Source organism: Geotrypetes seraphini, chromosome 4, assembly GCF_902459505.1.
Source record: "Geotrypetes seraphini chromosome 4, aGeoSer1.1, whole genome shotgun sequence".
Classification (NCBI taxonomy): Eukaryota; Metazoa; Chordata; class Amphibia; order Gymnophiona; family Dermophiidae; genus Geotrypetes; species Geotrypetes seraphini.
In genome coordinates this window covers 1,528,602-1,549,156 of record NC_047087.1, presented here as the reverse complement: position 1 = coordinate 1,549,156, position 20,555 = coordinate 1,528,602, and the positions used below count along the sequence as shown (strand labels likewise).

The 20,555-nt window shown below is 45.0% G+C and overlaps 1 protein-coding gene across 6 annotated transcripts in view; it reads left to right on the top strand.

Moving 5' to 3' along the window:
* Positions 1-20,555, top strand: part of AP1G1 (adaptor related protein complex 1 subunit gamma 1) — a 584,387-nt gene that overhangs the window by 72,320 nt on the left and 491,512 nt on the right. For all 6 annotated transcript variants that reach the window (XM_033942090.1, XM_033942089.1, XM_033942091.1 and 3 more), the window contains exon 4: positions 14,342-14,483. In XM_033942090.1, coding sequence (XP_033797981.1) covers positions 14,342-14,483 — 142 coding nt within the window. The remainder of the gene's footprint in view (positions 1-14,341; positions 14,484-20,555) is intronic.

Below are 20,555 nucleotides of genomic sequence, written 5' to 3'. Positions count from 1 at the left end.
ATAATCCCTGATTAGCAAATAATTATATTATCACCAATGGAGCTTTTCAACCCTTATCCTTTATCACAAGTGATCCTTATCTAACTCCGCTATTAAGAGTGTAAATTCCGTAATCTCACCTTAAGATCAGCCTCTCAGACGAAATTAGGTGGAAGGAAAAAGTTCTTGATAGCCTTGGAGTATGTCAGGAATCCTGTTGTTAAAGGCACACACGTGTTGACAATCCTTGATGAGGCTATAAATCATCCGCAAACAAGTCCCGTTCCGTGCCGAGTTCAGAGCCGTTTTAAATGTCTGAATTTCTCTCTCTTAGGCAGAGAGTCACACGAGTTATCTTACAGGTCTAATTATTGAAAGAAAAAGTTTACATATAGAACATCTGTGAGCAGATCTGAGCTTCCCCGGACCTTATCACAGACTAACTAATTAATTAATTAGCCGTCTTTCTTGTATCTCATCAGATGACCTCTCGGACCAATCCAGAAACAGACTTGGATGAATAGCCTTTCTGTAGAAAAGTATCATATAGGCTGGAAGACCCAGGGCCATTAGATAGATAAGAACAGGATAATTTCTTCAAGATTCACACTGTCCCATTATGAAAGCACAGATGAATGTCCTTGAATAGTATAACATTCTGGTACATACCCATAATGCATCAGGCAGAAACAGCAAAGCTGTGTACTTCTTTCTTCATGCTAAATTCATGCTGGAAAGTTTCTTGTGCTCAGCATAAAGATATCTTGAGAATGGTTCAGGCTTTGATGACATCAGAGAGGCCTAACCCACAGGTGTGAATACAGAAATATCCCTACAGGTTACAATGGAAGATTATTTGTCATTTTTAGATAGGTAAAGAGAAGTCCGGTAGTTTTAGGGTGGCGGGAAGATGGAGGTAGGAAGGTAAGTGTGATGTTAGGTCTGTTTCAGGAATTTCTTGGAGTATAGTTTTTATTTCTTTTCTGAACATCTTATAGTCTGGCGTCGTTATCATTAGACTGGAGATTTGGTTATCTAGTTTAGCTGCTTGAGTGGCAAGGAGGCCATCGTATAGTTTTTTCCATTTTACTTCTTTGATCGAGGGGTGTGTGAATGGGGTGTATGTTTTTCTATGTCTGATTGAGGTGGTTTGGTTGAGGCGTAGGTAGGCTGAGGCGTAGGTAGGTTGGGCTGTTTCCGTTTAAGGCTTTAAATAACGCACATTAGAATTTAAATAGTATTCTTTCTTGGATTGGTAGCCAATGTGAATTCATGTATGCTTCTGTAATATGGTCGTGTTTCCTCAATGAGTTGATGAGTCTCAGGGCTGTATTTTGGATTGTTTGTAGTTGTTTGGTCATAGTGGCCGGGCAGGGGAGGTAGAGGACGTTGCAGTAATCTAGTAGGCCTAGAATTAGGGATTGCACTATAAGCTGGAATTGTGTTCTTTCAAAGAATTTCAGGACTTGTCTTAGGTTTCTTATAACTGCGAAGGATTTCTGTATTGTTTTATTTATTTGCGGTTGCATGGAGCAGCATCTGTCTATAGTCATTCCTAATAGTTTTATGGTGGTTTTGATGGGATAGTTGGTTGAGTTGATTTCTATATTGGTTATGGTTGGGACTTTGTCATTTTTGAGGAGGATGAATTTAAAGATGTTCTGACAGAAAAAAAAACCTGAGGCAGTGCCTGATTTTATATTGTTAACCAGCACTTTTCTTTTAGCTAGGTCACATATTGCGCAATGAGCACTTTTAAGGGAAAAAGTGCTTACTGTGCTCCAGACGTGAGGTTGATGCGGCTGGCCTGTGCTCGCAGTGTGCCAGCTGCTGCAAAGGGGAATACTCGTCGGCTTTGGGTGCTGGCATCCCCTTCGCGAGTGCCTCACACGCTGGCAGCTAACAGCGGGGAAGCCCTGGCTTCCCCTGCCGCCCATACAGGGATTCCCTGGCTGCTGGCAGTCAGGGAAATAAGGTTTCCCTTACTGCTGATGCTGCTGGGGACTCCCTTACCGCTGCTGCTGCTTGCTTGCTTTAGCGGCTGGGGCAGTTCAGACTTCTTAACCGCTACAGACCTGGGGTGTTTTTCTTGGCAGGCTTTGCTCCGTTTTTTGCAAGAAGTACCTCATTTTGTCTGCAGCCTCAGGTAACCTTCCCCCTGTTTTGGAGAGACGGGGGCAAGTTTCGAGTCCCATTGGGCTGCCAGGGGTTTTTTCCTCTGATTTTGTTTTACCCTTGTGCAAGGCTTATCTTCAGGCAGCTCCTGCTTCCGTCTTGGGGGAGGGGGCTTCCCTTGGTGTCCACTCTTGTTCAGCCTCCGGTCAGCGCTGGTTGCATTCCCATCTCCTCCGGAGGTGATTCGGGATGGTTATGTTCTGGAGTTTTCCCAATCCTTGCCTGATTATTTTCTCACTTTTCCTTGTTAGGTGGCATGGAAAAAGCGGGCCTTTGCCAGACACTTCAAAGATTGCTAGATCTTAAAGCGGTAGTGCCTGTGCCTCCGCAGGAGTGTGGCACCAGCAAGTATTAAGTTTACTTCGTGGTGCCAAAGAAAGAAGGGACTTTTTGGCCCATCTTGGATCTGAAGTTCTGTCTTCGCATGGAGACCCTGAGATCTGTCATTCTGGCAGTTCAGCCAGGAGAATTCCTGACCTCTCTTGATCCGTTTCATTCCCCCCATCTGTGGTTCCTTCGCTTTGTGATCTTGGGACAGTATTATCAGTTTTGTGTGCTTCCTTTTGGTCTGACCAAGGCTAAAGGACAGGGGAAAGCAGTCGATTACCAGTCGATGGCCCGGGCGACAGGATGCCCTGTAGAAGGAATTACGGACAACAACTTAGACACGGGAGGGGTCAACCACAATACAAATGAGGAAGACAACATAGCAGCAGAAAAGGATGCCATGGAAGAAACAGTAGATACTGCTAAGCTTAAAAAGTACAAGAAGGTAACACAAAGGGAACTCAAATGTATGTATACGAATGCTAGAAGTTTGGGAAACAAAATGGGAGAGTTAGAAGCAATAGCAAAAAACGACGAACTGGAAATCATTGGCATAACAGAAACATGGTGAAATGACGAAAACAAATGGGACACAGTACTATAGGGATACAAACTGTACAGAAAAGATAGAGTGGAGCAGAAAGGTGGAGGTATTGCCCTATATGTTCGGGAAGGATTAGAATCCGTGAGAGAGACTATGGCGGAAGAGAAAGAGAAGCTGGAATCCCTACGGATCAGGATTCCCAGACACAACGATGCCGACATAAAGATTGGCCTTTACTACCGACCCCCGGGATAGAGGGAGGAGACAGACTCGGAAATAATGGAGGAAATTAAACAAGAATGTAAGACAGGTAATGTCATAATCTTGGGGGATTTCAATTTCCCGGGGATAGACTGGGACCTGGGAACCTCCAACTGTGGCAAGGAGGCAAAGTTCCTGGAAGTTCTAGGGGATTCTTCCTGGAACAGATGGTAGGAGAGCCGACGAGAGGAAATGTCACCTTGGACTTGGTCCTAAATGGCATTACGGGTCTGGCAAAGGCAATAGAAGTCACGGTCCCGCTGGGGACGAGCGATCACAACATGATCAACTTCAAACTTGATGTCAGGAAAGGGAAAGGTACCAAACCTCAACCATGACTTTAAACTTTAAAAAAGGAAGATATGACAGCATGAGAGCCATGGTGAAAAAACGGATCAAGAAAAAGATGGGCAAAGTCATAACGGTGGAACAGGCATGGTCCCTACTGAAAAATACTATCACGGAAGCACAAAGCCTCTACATTTCGCAGATGTCCAAAGTAAAGAAAACCAAAGGCAAAAGAGAGCCGGCGTGGCTTACCAAAGAGGTGAAGGAAGCCATAAATGAAAAGAAGGACTCCTTCAAGACGTGGAAATGCACGAAAACATCCAAAGTTTGGAACAAACATAGAGATGATCAGAAAAAAATGTCACAAGGCGCTGAGGGTTGCCAAAAAGGTCTACGAGGAGAAAATAGCGCAAGAGGCCAAAAATTTCAAGCCCTTTTTTAGATACGTAAAAGGGAAAAAAACCCGCACGGGAGGCGGTAGGACCGCTGGATGACCTGGAAGGAAAAGGGTGCGTCAAGGATGACAAAAAAATTGCAGACAAACCGAATTCCTTCTTTGCGTCTGTCTTTACAAAGGAAGACACCGCAACAATACCTGACACAGTGAAAGTGTTCAAGGGAGTCATACAGGACAGCCTCACCACAGTAGAAGTGGACTTGGACCAGATTTACCACCAGATCGACAAACGTAAAAGTGATAAATCTCCTGGACCAGATGGAATTCATCCGAGAGTCCTAAAAGAACTGAAATTTGAAATCGGAGAACTATTGCAAAAACTTGCCAACCTGTCAATCAAAACAGGACAGATACCGGACGACTGGAAGATAGTGAATGTCACGCCGATATTTAAAAAAGGATCGAGAGGAGTGCCAGGCAACTATAGACCTGTAAGTCTCATGTCTGTCCCTGGAAAAATGGTTGAGGTGCTGATCAAAGATAGCATAGTCTGGCACCTAGACACACATGACCTGATGAGAGCCAGTCAACATGGCTTCAGGAAAGGGAAATCATGTTTGACGAACCTACTTCAATTTTTTGAGACAGTGAACAGGTATAGTGTAGAACCGGTGGATATTGTATACTTGGACTTTCAGAAAGCGTTCAACAAGGTTCCACTTGTAAGACTTCTCAGGAAATTACAAGGCCATGGAATAGAGGGAGATATACTAAGGCAAATGGCTTATGGCTAGAAAACAGAGTGGGCATAAATGGGAAGTTCTCAGAATGGGAAAAAGTGACTAGCGGTGTACCCCAGGGCTCAGTACTTGGAACCCATCTTATTTAATATTTTCATACATGACCTGGAAGAAGGAACATCCAGTGAAATCATTAAGTTTGCAGACGACGCAAAGCTATGCCGGGCAATCAGATCGCAGAAGGACAGTGAGGAACTCCAGAGCGACTTGAATCAACTGGAGAAGTTGGCAGATAAATGGCAAATGAATTTTAATGTGGAAAAATGCAAAGTGAAGCATTTAGGCAAAAAATATAAAGATCACAAGTATAGTATGTCAGGTGTAACTCTGGGAAAGACTGAACAGGAAAAGGACCTGGGTGCCAGATCCGCATGCAACAAAACCCATATTTTGAAGGACCTACTTGAAGATCTTGATCCCGGATTCCTGTTCATCACACAATCATGGATTGCAAAAGATGACATATTTACACAAAATGAGCTTTGTTCTCACGGTTACCAAGGCCTCTTCTCCCCCAGAATTAACCGAAAAGGAGGTGGCTTGGCACTCCTCCGCAAATCATTCTTCGATGTCCAGCTTCTCGAAAAGGGTAGCCATGCCTCTCTAGAATATATGCTAGCTATGTCAACGACGAACTCCATCCTCACCCACTGGGTGTCCTGCTATTATATCGTCCACCATCTCCCTGGAACAAATCCTCTGAACCCGTCCTCGAGACCATTACAAACGCCTTCCTCAAATTTCATAGATTACTAATCATTGGGGATATTAATCTCCACCTAAACGATACCACCAACAAGGATGCAACTGATTTCAATAACTTCCTCACTTCTTCAGGCTCCCCCTCCCCCCCCCCCCCCCAGGCACTCACTCCAACCCATGAAAAGGGGCACACGCTCGTTTCCTCGATCTCACCGATTACTAAACTTCGGTCGATAACACTCGTTGGGAACATGTCCCTTGGTCCGACCACTTCCTAGGGGCTTTTTGCCTCCCCATTTTCATGTCTCACCTTGTGTCCCCACCTTGTTCCTCAAACTCCATTACCTTCCGAAAAAAAATTGCTAGCGAATTGTTCTGGACCAAATTCCTCAACCTAATTTCCACTATTCCTAATCCTCCAAACCCTGAATCCAACTGGCACAACTGGATCACCCTCTTTGAGACCACCTACCACTCCCTCGCACCACTATCCACTAAAACTGTCTCCTACTCCCGCAAAGCCCCTTGGTACCTTCCATATCCCAGAGAACTGAAGCAGAAATGTCGAATACTGGAACGTAAATGGAAAAAAATCTAAATCCCCCACAGACACGTCCTGTAGGGTTAATATTAAGTCCTACAATACTGAGCTAAAGAAAGCAAGGAAGAACTACTACGGTAACAAAATCTCCAGATTCAACAACCAAAGTAATACATTGTTTAACATCTGGCGCTCCAAATCCTCTAAACATGACGCCACCACACATCATCATTGATTCCACATTGTCCTTCAACGACCACCTTAATTCCTTAATAAAAAAATGCTTTTTTAATCTTCACATGTTAAGGAAAGTGAGATCCTGCTTCCATCATCAACACTTTGCTGTCCTTGTACAATCCATCATTCTTTCCAGACTGGATTACTGTAACTCCATCTACTTAAGCCTAACAAAGAAAAGCCTTCATAGACTCCACTGGATTCAGAACACCGCAGCTAAACTAATCTTCGTAAAAAACAAATTTGACCATGTCTTCCCGCTTCTGTCTAAGCTTCACTGGCTCCCAGTAATCCTTAGGGTTCGCTACAAATGCGCCTGCCTAACCTTCAAGTCTCTACACGGCATCCTGTCTCCCCTTTTTCCACTATCTTGGAACTCCTCTAATCCCAACACCAAGTTTCCAAGTTTCCAAGTTTATTAAATAGTTTGATTAATCGCCATATCAAAATTCAAGGCGATGTACAAAATAAAACACATAGTTATAAGACATGGGTAAAATATTATATAAAATACATACTGTTACAAACACAAATCACAATATTAAAATAAAAATAGATTATTGGACATTGTTAGAAACAAAAGGAAAGTTCATTAATGGTTACAATGCATATTAAATTCAAAATAATAAAAAATAAAAAAAAAAATAAAAAAATAAAAAAAATAAAAAAATAAAAAAAAAAGAAGGTAATAACATAGGGGGAGGAAAATTACTAAAAATATGATATTAAAAGATCGTTAATCGCTAAAAGCATCATTAAAAAGGAAACTTTTAAGCTTACTCTTGAATTTATCTAGATTCTTTTCTTCTCTTATATATGTTGGAAGATCATTCCAGGATTGAGGAGCTGTCACCGAGAAGATAGTAAGACGTCTAGATCCACTCAAAATTCAAACTATCCTTCCCCTCTTTAAAAGGCATATCCCATGCAGGAAAATTAGGGACTTCCCTCTTCTTCAGGATCACCGATCTCTGGAACAGCTTTACTACCCCGCTTCGGAGCCTGACCTCCCTCCAACTCTTCCGAAAACATTTGAAAACTCGGCTTTTCTCTAAAATGTAATGTCCCCTCCCTCTTCGATATACTAAGTTCCTCTAAACTTCTCTTTACTAAGTCCTTCTACTTTTCATTGTAGTTCCTTTCTTTATCAATTCTTGTAAACCGTGCCAAGCTCTACTTCTGTAGAGATGATGCGGTATACAAACTTAAGGTTTAGTTTAGTGTACTGATAGATAGGACTCTGAAACTGTTGGCGCAATGTGCGGCAACAGCGAAGAAAGCAAATAGAATGCAAGGCATGATAAAGAAGGGAATTACGAGTAGACCAGAGAAAGTTATAATACCGCTCTACAGAGCCATGGTCAGACCGCATCTGGAATACTGCGTCCAGCATTGGTCTCCATACCAAAACTGCTAGAGAGGATGCAGAGACGAGCAACAAAGCTAGTGAAAGGTATGGAGAACTTGGACTGCGAGGAACAACTTAGGAGACTGGGGTTGTTCTCCCTTGAGAAGAGGAGGCTGCTAGGGGATCTGATCGAGACTTTCAAAATACTGAAAGGATTCGACAAAATGGAGCAGGGAAAGCAGTTATTTACAATGTGACACGGACAAGAGGATATAGACTGAAGCTGAGGGGGGACAGGTCCAGGACGAATATCAGGAAGTTCTGTTTCACGCAGTGAGTGGTGGACACCTGGAATGCTCTCCCAGAGGAAGTAATTGCAGAAGCCACCATTCTAGGATTTAAGGGTAAACTAGAAGAGAAACAGAGAAGAGAAACTAAAGTAGAATATAAGACCAGATCGGCAGCGGTCAAAACAGCAGTTAGGGAGGCCAAACGTCGAGTGGAAGAAACTCTGGCAAAAAACATTAAAAAAGGGGACAAATCCTTCTTTAGGTATATCAGCGATAGGAAAAGGAACACAGACGGTATAGTACGCCTTAGACAACCGGACGGAAACTACGCGGTGGCGGATTCAGAAAAAGCAGAACTACTAAATGAATATTTCTGCTCAGTCTTCACCTGCGAAGCACCAGGACACGGACCACAGTTGATGATAATACAAGACGTGGATGACCCGTTTCAGAACTTTGAGTTCACTCCTGGGGACGTCTACAACGAACTGGCAAGGCTAAAGGTAAACAAGGCCATGGGACCGGACAATTTACACCCAAGAGTGCTCAGAGAATTGAGAGATGTCCTGGCAGAACCGTTGGCGGTGCTCTTCAATCTCTCACTAAGTACGGGGAAAGTTCCGTTGGACTGGAAAACAGCCAACGTCGTTCCTCTACATAAAAAGGGTTGCAAGGCTGAAGCTGCGAACTATAGACCGGTAAGCCTCACCTCTATAGTGTGCAAACTCATGGAAACACTAATTAAGTATAAATTAGATACGATCCTGAACGAGGGAAATCTCCGGGATCCCAGCCAACATGGATTCACCAAGGGTAGGTCATGCCAGTCCAATCTAATAAGCTTCTTTGACTGGGTAACAAGAAGACTGGACTCAGGAGAGTCCCTGGACGTCGTGTACCTGGACTTCAGCAAAGCGTTTGACAGCGTCCCACACCGCAGGCTGCTGAACAAGATGAAATCTATGGGATTAGGAGAGACTCTAACTGCATGGGTTAAAGATTGGCTTAGTGGCAGACTTCAGAGGGTGGTGGTCAACGGTACCCTTTCTAAAATGTCAGAGGTGACCAGCGGAGTGCCACAGGGTTCGGTCCTGGGCCCACTCCTCTTCAACATATTCATTAGGGATCTGACTCAAGGGCTCCAAGGCAAGGTAACCTTATTCGCTGATGACGCCAAACTATGCAATGTAGTAAACGGCTATAATCTTCAGGATGCTATGGAGCAAGACCTGCGTACTTTAGAAAGTTGGTCCTTGATCTGGCAGCTGGGCTTCAATGCCAAGAAATGTAAGGTAATGCATCTCGGCAACGGAAATCCTTGCAGAACTTACACCCTGAATGGAGAAACTTTAGCCAGGACTACGGCAGAACGAGACTTAGGAGTAATCATCAGTGCTGACATGAAAGCATCCACTCAAGTGGAGAAGGCTTCATCTAAAGCACGGCAAATGATAGGCTGTATCAAGAGAAGCTTCGTCAACAGGAAACCTGAAGTCATGATGCCACTGTACAGAGCCATGGTGAGACCGCATCTGGAATACTGTGTTCAATTCTGGAGACCACATTACCGTAAGGATGTGCTCAGAGTTGAATCGGTTCAGCGGATGGCCACCAGGATGGTCTTGGGGCTAAAGGGTCTCCCGTACGAAGAAAGACTGAGCAAATTGCAGCTCTACACTCTCGAGGAGCGTAGGGAGAGGGGAGACATGATTGAGACATTTAAGTACATCACGGGACGGGTAGAGGTGGAAGATGATATCTTTCTTCTCAGGGGACCCTCGACCACAAGAGGACATCCGCTCAAGCTCAGGGGAGGGAAGTTCCGTGGAGACACCAGGAAATACTTCTTCACGGAGAGAGTGATTGAGCATTGGAACGAGCTTCCAGTGCAGGTGGTCGAGGCACGCAGCATCTCAGACTTCAAGAACAAATGGGATACCTATGTGGGATCCCTACGAGGTCATGCCAAGGGATAGGGTCACTAGGACTGAATGAGCGGGTCAGTAGAGTGACAGTATAATTACAATTATTCTTTAGGGGGTCAGTAGATTTAAGAGGGTGGGTAAATAGTGTGGGCAGACTTGATGGGCTATGGCCCTTATCTGCCGTCATCTTTCTATGTTTCTATGTTTCTATGTTTCTAGATGCACATCTCCTTAAGAGTGGCATAGAGTGATACGGGTAAGGGTAAATTAGATGCACATCTCCCTTGAGAAGCATACGGTGATATGGGGACTAAAACTATGCCAGGGTACACCTGGTGGGGCCTCCGCGTGTGCGGATCACCGAACTTGATGGACCTAGAGTCTGATCCGGAGATGGCAATTCTTATGTTCTTATGTTCACCAAGATTATCGTGGTTGTGGCGGCAGCCTTTTGCAAGGAAGATATTCTGGTTCACCCCTTTCTGGATGACTGGTTGATCTGAGCAAAGTCTTTTCAGGAGCGTTCCTGAGTTACGGCTTGGGTTGTGGAGTTACTGCAGTTGTTGGGATGGGTAGTCAACCTGTCCAAGAGCTGTTTGGCTCCGTTTCAGTGCCTGGAGTACCTTGGGGTTCTTTTCGACACCAGGTTGAGGAAGGTCTTCCTGTCAGAGCCCAAGTGGTCAAGTTGCAGTCGCAGATTTATCTTCTGATGGCTTACTGGTGTCCTTGGGCGCAGGTTTTTCTCCAGGTCTTGGGGTCAATGGCGGTTTCCCTGGACATGGTTTGGTGGGCCCGGGCTCACATGCGCCCACTTCAGCATGCTCTGTTTCAGCGGTGGTCGCCCCAGGTGCAGAATTTGGACTCTCCCGTTCCTCTTCGGGGGTTAGTTCATCGCAGTCTCCGTTGGTGGCTACAGTCTTCCAATCTGGTGCAGGGAGTGAGTCTGGATCAGCCTCAGTGGACAGTGCTTCTCACGGACGTTAGTCTCCTTGGATGGGTAGCTCAGTGTTTTGGTCGCTCAGCTCAGGGCAGCTGGTCTCCGGAGGAGGCATCTTGGTGAATCAATGTTCTGGAGACCAGAGCCATCTGGCTGGCGTTGCTAGTGTTCCATATGTTGTTGACAGGCAAGTCTATTTGGGTTCTCTTGGACAATGCAACGACAGTTGCTTATGTCAATCTTCAGGCTGCTCTGTTTATGGTGTGGACAGAGACTCATCTTCGGGACATCTCGGCTTCCCACATAGCAGGAGTGGAAAATGTTCAGGCGCGACTTCCTTAGTTGTCTCGTGCTAGATCCCAGAGTGGTGTCTCGGTCCTGCAGCCTTTGAGTTGATTGTGCAGTCTTGGGGCTGCAGGTCATGGACCCGATAGTCACAAATGTCAATGCCACCTCTCCACGGTTCTTCAGTCAGCGCAGGGATGTTCAGGCCGAGGGGCTGGATGCTCTGGTACAGCTTTGGCCAACAGCGGGCCTCCTGTACATGTTTCCTCTTTGGCCGATGGTGGGCAGAGTCCTCCTTGGTATTGCTCGGTACCCTGGCCGTGTGATCCTAGTGGCTTAGGCCTGGCTCAGGCGTCCGTGATAGCGGATATGGTTCGTCTTCTCATAGCAGATCTTCTTCTGCCGCCCCTCTCCCTGACCTTCTGACTCCATTCCAGTGTTCGATCCGGGTCCCTTTTGTCTTACAGCTTGGCTCTTGAGAAGGAATGACTAGGTAAGAAAGGTTATTCAGCTAAAGTGATCTCCACTCTCTTGGGGTCCCGGAGGCTTTCCACTTCTCAGGATTATGTGCGGGTTTGGCATATTTTTGAATAGTGGTGTGCTGTGCGTGGAGTGGTTTCCTTTTATGCCTCTTTGCCTCACATCTTGGTGTTCTTGCAGAATGGCCGGGATAAGGGCCTGGCCTGGTCTTCTCTCCGGGTTCAGCTTGCAGCTTTTTCTGTGTTTCTCAGTTTGCTGCAGGGTAAGCTTTTTAACTTTTTTGCAGGATGTAGTTCACTTTTTCAGGGTGTCTAAATTGCTTCGGCCTCCAGTGTGGCCTTCGTTTTCGACCTGGGATCTCAATCTGGTCTTGTCCGTGCTAGTGTGCCCTCCCTTTAAGCCCCTGGGTTCTTGCTTGTTGAAGGACCTTACTCACAAAGGTGGTTTTCCTAGTGGCCATTACTTCTGTGAGACACGTTTCTGAGCTGTAGGCTTTCTCTTGTAAGCCTCCCTTCCTGGAGTTTTGTAGGCAGCAGGTGGTGCTACAGTCTGTTCCTTCCTTTCTGCCGAAGGTGGTCTCGCCTTTTCATGTCAACCAGTCCTTGGTCCTCCTGGTGTTGAGTTGCTGGGAGGGCTCTTCGGAACAGAGGAAGTTGCACAGGTTGGATGTGTATCAGGTCCTTCACTCTTATGTTCAGTGGACCCATGAGTTCCTGAAGTCGGATCATCTTTTTCTCCTCTAACACATCCTTGTAAGGGGACAGCACTTCCAAGGCTACCATTGTTCTGGATCAAAGAGACTATCGCTTCTGCCTATCTTCTTCAGAAGAAGCCTGTTCTGGATTTTCTCAAGGGTCATTCCACTTGGGGTCAGGCAGCTTCTTGGGCTGAGTCTTCTCTCGTGCCTCCAGTGGATATCTGTAAGGCTGCGGTTTGGTCTTCTCTGCATTCATTTGTGCGACACTATCATGTGGACGTCCAGGCGCGCCGGGACATGGTGTTCGGTGAGCTTGTTCTGGAGTCGGCCCTCCATGAGTCCCACCCATCATGGGTACTGCTTTAGTACGTCCCATCAGAACTGTACCGGTCTGGAGAGATGTTAAAGCAGAAGAAATTAGGTTCTTGCCTGCTAATTTTCTTTCTTTTAGACTCTCTAGACCGGTACAGCCCCATGAGGAGAGATTGGAAGCCCTGAATATGTATATCCTAGAGAATAGGAGGCACAGGGGAGATATGATTCAGACGTTCAAATACTTGAAGGGTAATGTAAAACAAAATCTTTTCCAGAGAAAGGAAAATGATAAAACCAGAGGACATAATTTGAGATTGAGGGGTGGTAGATTCAAGAGTAATGTTAGGAAATTCTACTTTACGGAGAGGGTGGTGGATGCCTGGAATGCGCTCCCGAGAGAGGTGGTGGAGAGGAAAACTGTGACTGAGTTCAAAGAAGCGTGGGATGAACACAGAGGATCTAGAATCAGACAATAATATTAAATATTGAACTAAGGCCAGTACTGGGCAGACTTGCACGGTCTGTGTCTGTATATGACCGTTTGGGGGAGGATGGGCTGGGGAGGGCTTCAATGGCTGGGAGGGTTTAGATGGGCTGGAGTAGGTTTTGACGGAGATTTCAGCAGTTGGAACCCAAGCACAGTACCGGGTAGAGCTTTGAATTCTTGCCCAGAAATAGCTAAGAAGAAAAAATTTAAATTGAATCAGGTTGGGCAGACTGGATGGACCATTCGGGTCTTTATCTGCTGTCATCTATTATATTACTATGTTACTATGTCACCCTGTCTGTTCTTGTGGGATTTGTGTGAAGAGTGTGTTTTATCTGCGGGTTCTAGTATATTTATAGGGTCAGGGAGATCAAAAGAACAGCAGCTTTGGGTCAGTTGGCATAGCTGGTGAGCTGTGGGGATGTTTTGCTGAAGGGGCTTCTTCTGTGCAATTTCCAACAGTATTGCTCTGTTAGTTGTTACTCCTGTTAGGAGTGTTGTTACTGTTATAATTAGCACTTCTTAGGGTAGTTCTGCTTGGCTATTCGGAAGACTGGTTAGACTAGAGGGAAGCACAGCTGTTAGTATTACAGCCAAAGTTTTGTCTGTCTTCACCTGCTGGTCATGGTGAACTATTACCTATCAGTGAACTGTACTGGTCTGAAGAGTCTAAAAGAAAGAAAATTAGCAGGTAAGAACCTAATTTCTCGTTTTTCTTCTTCCTAATTGAAAAGGAGCAGTATACCTTCCATTGACTCTGATACAAGAGTCTACGTTGAGTACAATTAGGTCCCAGTTTCATCTTTTGAAGGTCATTAAACATGAATTTCCAATGGACTCTCAAAACCTTTCTCTACATCAGTGGCATCAACATATTTATTTTATTTATTTCAGTATTTATAGACCACTTATAGCCTTAGTGGTCTACATTCAGGTACTCATACATTTTTCCCTATCTGTCCCGCTGGGCTCACACACTAAAGTACCTGGGGCAATGCTGGATTAAGTGACTGGCCCAGGGTCAGAAGGAGCAGCGTGGGATATGAACCTACAACCTCAGGGTGTTGAGCCTGTAGCTTTAACCACTGCACCACACACTCCCATAGTTGAAATAGTTTCCTGTTGTATAGACCAAGTTAAGTGAATAATTTTCTTGATACTTGTCAGAAGCTTGTATTCAATGAACCATGTTTGTTCTGAGATAGGTACTTATGACCTGGTTTAGCCACTGTTGGAAAGATGACACCATGCTTGATGGACTTTTGGTCTGACCCAGTAGAGAAAATCTTATGTTGACTTTATATTTTTTCTGGATTTCCTTTATAGTGACCTGAATCACAGCACTCAGTATGTTCAGGGACTTGCTCTGTGTACTCTTGGCTGCATGGGTTCTTCGGAAATGTGCAGAGACCTTGCAGGAGAGGTTGAAAAACTTTTGAAAACATCAAATTCTTACTTGAGGAAAAAGGTAAATTTGAATGTTTCGTGTTATGACTTGATGATAGAGGGACTTGGGTGTTTCTATAGAACCTAGAGAATGATGCAGTATAAAGACCACAAGGAGAAAGTGATCAGTTCATTCTTGATGCAGTGCTGTAGAGCCTACCTGAACCTGGGCTTTATCCTTGTATCCTCATATCTAAGGATCCTGTGCACTTATTCCAGGCTTTACCCTCAGACCCTTGGACATGACAGTTTGCTATGCTTTTCCTATATGTTGGTACATTTTGTTTTTGGTCTCTTCTGGGATGCTGTTCCAATATATGAAGAAGTATCTGTAGTTATCAATGTCTCCCAGTCATATCCTTTAAGCCAGGGGTGTCCAACCTTTTGGCTTCCCTGGGCAGCAATGGCCGAAAAATTTTTTTTGTCGGGCCGCCCAAATGCTACAGCAAGACAGAGGAGGGAACCGGCAAGATGGTAAACAACCCAGGGCAACAGAGGAAAACACTGCATTGTTCTTGACCGGGGCCGCACAAAATACTTGAAGGGGCTGCATGAGGTCCTTGGGCCACAGGTTGGACACCCCTGCTTTAAGCACACTATGATTTCAGGAAGGTCAAAAAGAATTTCCCTGGAGAAGAGGAGACTTAGAGGGGATATGATAGAGACTTATAAGATCATGAAGGGCATAGAGAGAGTAGAGAGGGACAGATTCTTCAAACTTTCAAAAAATAAAAGAACAAGAGGGCATCTGGAAAAGTTGAAAGGGGACAGATTCAAAACAAATGCTAGGAAGTTCTTCTTTACCCAACGTGTGGTGGACACCTGGAATGCGCTTCCAGAGAATGTAATAGGGCAGAGTACGGTACTGGGATTTAAGAAAGGATTGGACAGTTTCCTGCTGGAAAAGAGGATAGAAGGGTATAAATAGAGGATTTCTGCACAGGTCCTGGACCTGTTGGGCCGCTGCGTGAGCGGACTGCTGGGCATGATGGACTTCAGGTCTGACCCAGCAGAGGCATTGCTTATGTTCTTATGTGAGAAAGATTTGCATATGGTGGAGAGACCTGGTTTATACAGATCTCTCATTCATGTTTTTTAGATGCCTGAAAACCAAATGAGTTAGAATTGGAAAACATTGCTCTGTGTGTCTTCACAGCAGGGTGTGCTCAGTCACAGAAGCTGCTCCCTGCCAACCCCCAATGTCTAATGTGAGCCATAGCTAGTGCTGCCAGATTCGCCAATTCAAATTGATTCACCGATTTACTTTGGTGAATCGATTCAAATTGATTTGTTTTCCTCATGAATCGGACTCACTGATTCAGTGACCAACCCTCCCCCCCAGTGAGGCCTGACATACCTCCAAGGCCTCCTAAAGCAGCAGCAGCAATTACTGACGAGCAGATGCTGAATGCTGAGTTCTTATGTTCTTATGCCCCACTGGGGCCTTCCCTCTGCCATGTCACTGATGATGCGGCAGAGGGAAGCTCTGGCGGGCAGGCTGCAAATAGCTTGTTCAGAGCACTACCTTTGCCCACCAGTAATCGCCACTGCTGCTGCTTTAGGAGGCTCAATGATTTGTCAGATCTCATGGTTCTGGTGGGGAGGAGGGCGGTCAGGAAGTGCCACATAGGGGTTGGGAGGCATGGAAAGCTGCTGCACATGGAGGAAGAGAGGAAGAATTGTTGGACATGGGGTGGAGGAGAGGGAGGGAGAGATGCAAAAAAGTGGTAAAAAGGGATGATAGGGAGAAATCCTGCATATGGTGGTGGGGAGGGAGACATGCATGGAGATGAGAGAGGGAGAAACGTTGGACATAGGGTGGAGGGCAGGGAGAGATGCTGCATGGAGGGGAATAGAGAGGTTTGACCCAGGGCAGAAGGCAGGGAGAGAGAGAGAAAAGAGAGATGGAAGACATTGGGGAAAAAATGTTGGGTTTGGCAGTGGAAGGGAAGTACAGAAATGGAAGATGGATGGTGAGCTCAGAGAAAGAAGAAAACGTCAAATGATCTAGAGGTGGGAATAACTAGTGAGATAATTACATTTGCTGATTACACAAAAGTTGTTAAATCGCAAGAGGATTGTAAAAAATTGAAAGAGGACCTTGTGAGACTGGAAGACTGGGTGTCAAAATGGCAGATGACGTTTAATGTGAGCAAGTACTAAGTGTTGCATGTGGGAAAGAGGAACCTGAGCTATAGCTATGTGATGCTGGGTTCTGTATTACGAGTCACTGCCCAGGAAAAGGATCTAGGTGTCATTGTTGAGGATACGTTGAAATCCTCAGCTCAATGTTGCAGCGGCTGCTAAGAAAGCAAATAGAATAAACCTTGACTTTAAAAAAAAAGAATGTTAGGAATTATCAGGAAAGGAATAGAAAATAAAGATGAAAATGTTATGATGCCCTTGTATTGCTCTATCGTAAGGCCACACCTCGAATACTGTATGCAGTTCTGGTTGCTATATCTTAGAAAAGATATAGCAGAATTAGAAAAGGTACACAGAAGGGCGACAAAAATGATAAAAAGAATGGGATGACTTCCCTATGAGGAAAGGCTGAAGTGGCTAGGGTTCTTTAGCTTGGAGAAGAGACAGCTCAGGGGTGATATGAGAGAGGTCTATAAAATATTGAGTGGAGTGGAAAGGGTAGATGTGAATCGCTTGTTTACTCTTCCCAAAAATACTAGGACTAGGGGACATGCGATGCAGCTACTAAGTAGTAGATTTAAAACAAACTGGAGACAATATTTCTTCACACAATATGTAATTAAATTCTAGAATTCGTTGCCAGAGAATGTGGTGAAATCAGTTAGCTTAACGGGGTTTAAGAAAAAGGTTTGGATAATTTCCCAAAGGAGATGTTCATAGGCCGTTATTGAAATGACTTGGGGAAATCCACTGCTTATTCCTAGGATAAGCAGAATAGAATCTGTTTTACTATTTGGGATCTAGTTAGGTGCTTGAGACCTGGGTTAGCCACGGTTGGAAACAGGATGCTGAGCTTGATGGACCTTCGGTCTATCCCAGTATGGCAATTCTTATGTTCTTAAAACATGATTTGAATAATAAATTGACCAGACAACAAAAGGTAGAAAAATATTTGTTTCTATTTTGTGATTTGAAATGTGTATCCTGCCACAGCTGGTGTTAATGTGTGTGAAATAGGACCTAACAGAGGAAAAGTCTTTTGTTTCCACGTAGCACAAGTGTAGGGGTGGGGTGGGTGAAGAGGCTACAGAATTAACTTGCCAGGACATTTGATAAAAATGCCTGATTGGGCAGAAAAATGGAATCGAAAAATCGATTCATTAGGCTGCGAGTTGAATTGAAAACTTTTTCCCTGAATCGGGCAGCACTAGCCATAGCCCCAGCTTTTCATGCTGCTACTCCATCTGCCCATCAATATCCCATGGTCTACAGATGAGAGCACCGCAGCCCTTGATTTTCAGGAGCGCACATAGTGCCAGCCTTTTGTACAGATCCTCACTTGTACCCACTTCCCTGGTGAATTTTCCTTCTTATGGCCAAAGTCTCTTTCTTCTAGTTTACTGATGACTCCTTCCGTTCATATTGCCACAGTCATTATTGTATACTGTATTTTTATGCAAGTTCCTAAGAGGTGGAAAGGGAAGGGAGGGGGTTTTGGGTGGGTGAGAGAGAGAAAGAAAGAAGGAAAGGGAGAGTGAGGGGCATTAGGTTGAGTGAAAGAAGGAAAGGGAGGGGTTCAGTCACCCAACCCCAGAGCTGTTTTTTTTTCTACTTGCATCCTAACCCATTCATACATTAGTGGTCCCCTACATGGTCATACAGGCCCTTGACTTTCACCCTTCACATTCAAAACTCCATCCTCATGATTTGTGTACACACACACACACACCCCACACACACCACACACACCCCACACACACCCCACACCCCCCCCACACACCCCACACACACCACACCTACCTTGTAATAAGCAGGGACGTTAGATCATTTATTATTCTATTGTCTCTTTATTATGACATTTTGGAAATCAATTTGGCCCCAAATTAATTGGTTATTGGAGAATCATGTGGCATTATCCTATGATACGATTTTATTTGGTATGGCAATGAGAACAAAGAGCCAAATTTCATATAAGAATAATAAACTTTTAATGATTATGACAGGAGTCGCCAAACAGATCACAAGTAATTGGAAAAATTGGAATAGACTTAATTATAATTTCTGGTGGAATTCAATATGTCATATTTACAAAATGGAGAGAACAATAGCTGTACAAAAAGGGAATTTTAATAAATTTAATGAGATATGGGGACCATTAACAAAATATTGCAATGAGTAGATGCCATTTTACATTATAAATACAATCTAAGGTAGAAGGGATGGGAGGGGGGAATTTGAATTTATTAAATGATTAGATAATAGGAAAGATTATTGATGTGAAACATTTGATTGAATGTAAGAATGAAAAAGAAGGTGGGATGGGATAAAATTATTATATACTAATATCATAAATGATAGAATTTCAAATGATGTTTTAATTGACAAATATTTAATATATATGTATTTGTTGTAAGATGAAAAATGAATAAAGAATTATTAAAAAAAAAAAGACCTGAGGCAGTGCGTTTTCTTTGTGCCGGTTTGCTGGGACTGTTTTCATTTATAGTTTTCTCCTATTCAGCTACCAGTTTCATTCAGCCTGCCTTATAGTTCACAATGAGCACTTACCGCAATCCTGAGAAGTGCTCAGTGTGTTCCTGCTGAGGGCTTAATGTGGCCGGCATTTGTTGTTTTTGTTCATGGCCAGAAGAGGAACCTTTGTAACTTTGGAGCCGGCCAGCTCAAGAGTTTCCCCGGCAGATGCGAAGTAGAGAGTTGCGTGGGGACAGAAATCCCCGCCCGTCCCCGCCAGGATCCTCTCTGTCCCCGCCCGTCCCCGCCAGGATCTTCTCTGTCCCCGCCAGGATCTTCTCTGTCCCCGCCCGTCCCCGCCAGGATCTTCTCTGTCCCCGCCCGTCCCCGCCAGGATCTTCTCTGTCCCCGCCAGGATCCTCTCTGTCCCCGCCCGTCCCCGCCAGGATACTCTCTGTCCCCGCCAGGATCCTCTCTGTCCCCGCCCGTCCCCGCCAGGATCCTCTCTGTCCCCGCCCATCCCCGCCAGGATCCTCTCCGTCCCCACCCGTCCCCGTCAGGATTCTCTCCGTCCCCACTCATCCCTGCAAGGAATTACCTCCATCCCCGCCTGTCCCCATAAAAAGCAGCAATTAGTTCTGACAGGATCATCAATTCCACAGTTTCTTTTGTGTTTGTGCTGCTGTTTTCCTTGTGGAATCTCTTTGGTGGAACCCTTTTTTTTGTTTTCTGTTCAGTAATTAACTTATAAACCCCCTCTTTTACTAAAGGCTGACGTGTCCATTATATTATATGGATGAACCCTGTTTCCAAAGCCTTCCATCCCTGTGGGAGTCCTGTTGGCCAAAGGGGGGTCCCCGTGGGAGTCCCGTGGGCCAGAAGGAGGTCCCCGTGGGTTAGGGGAGGATTCCTGCGGGACCCCCGCGATCCCCGTTCCCGTGCAGACCTCTAATGCGAAGGGTGAATCAGCTGCCAGCGGTGGGGAAGACCAGGCTTCCCTTACTGCCAAAGGTGCTGGGGATTCCCTTACTAGTGCGTCAGACCTTTCTGGTAATTCCTTTACAGTGTGGCTTTGATTTTTCAAACCTCTTCAGCGCCCTCTGCCTTGAGGATGCCTTTTTCGTCGGGGTTTTCTTCTTTGGTGGGAAACTCCATCATTTTGGCTGAGTCGTCTTCTCAGGAGTTTCCGCCTAGATTGGAGAGGCAGGAACAGGTTTTGCAGGCCTTTTCCTCTGCTGAGGAGCATGATTCTATACAGAAAGTGGGTTTTCCCCCAGATCTTGTTCTCGCCATGTACTAGGTATGGAGAACCTGGACTACAAGGAACAACTTAGGAGACTGGGGTTGTTCTCCCTTGAGAAGAGGAGACTGCGAGGGGATCTGATCGAGACTTTCAAAATACTGAAAGGATTCAACAAAATGGAGCAGGGAAAGCAGTTATTTACAATGTCCAATGTGACACGGACAAGAGGACATA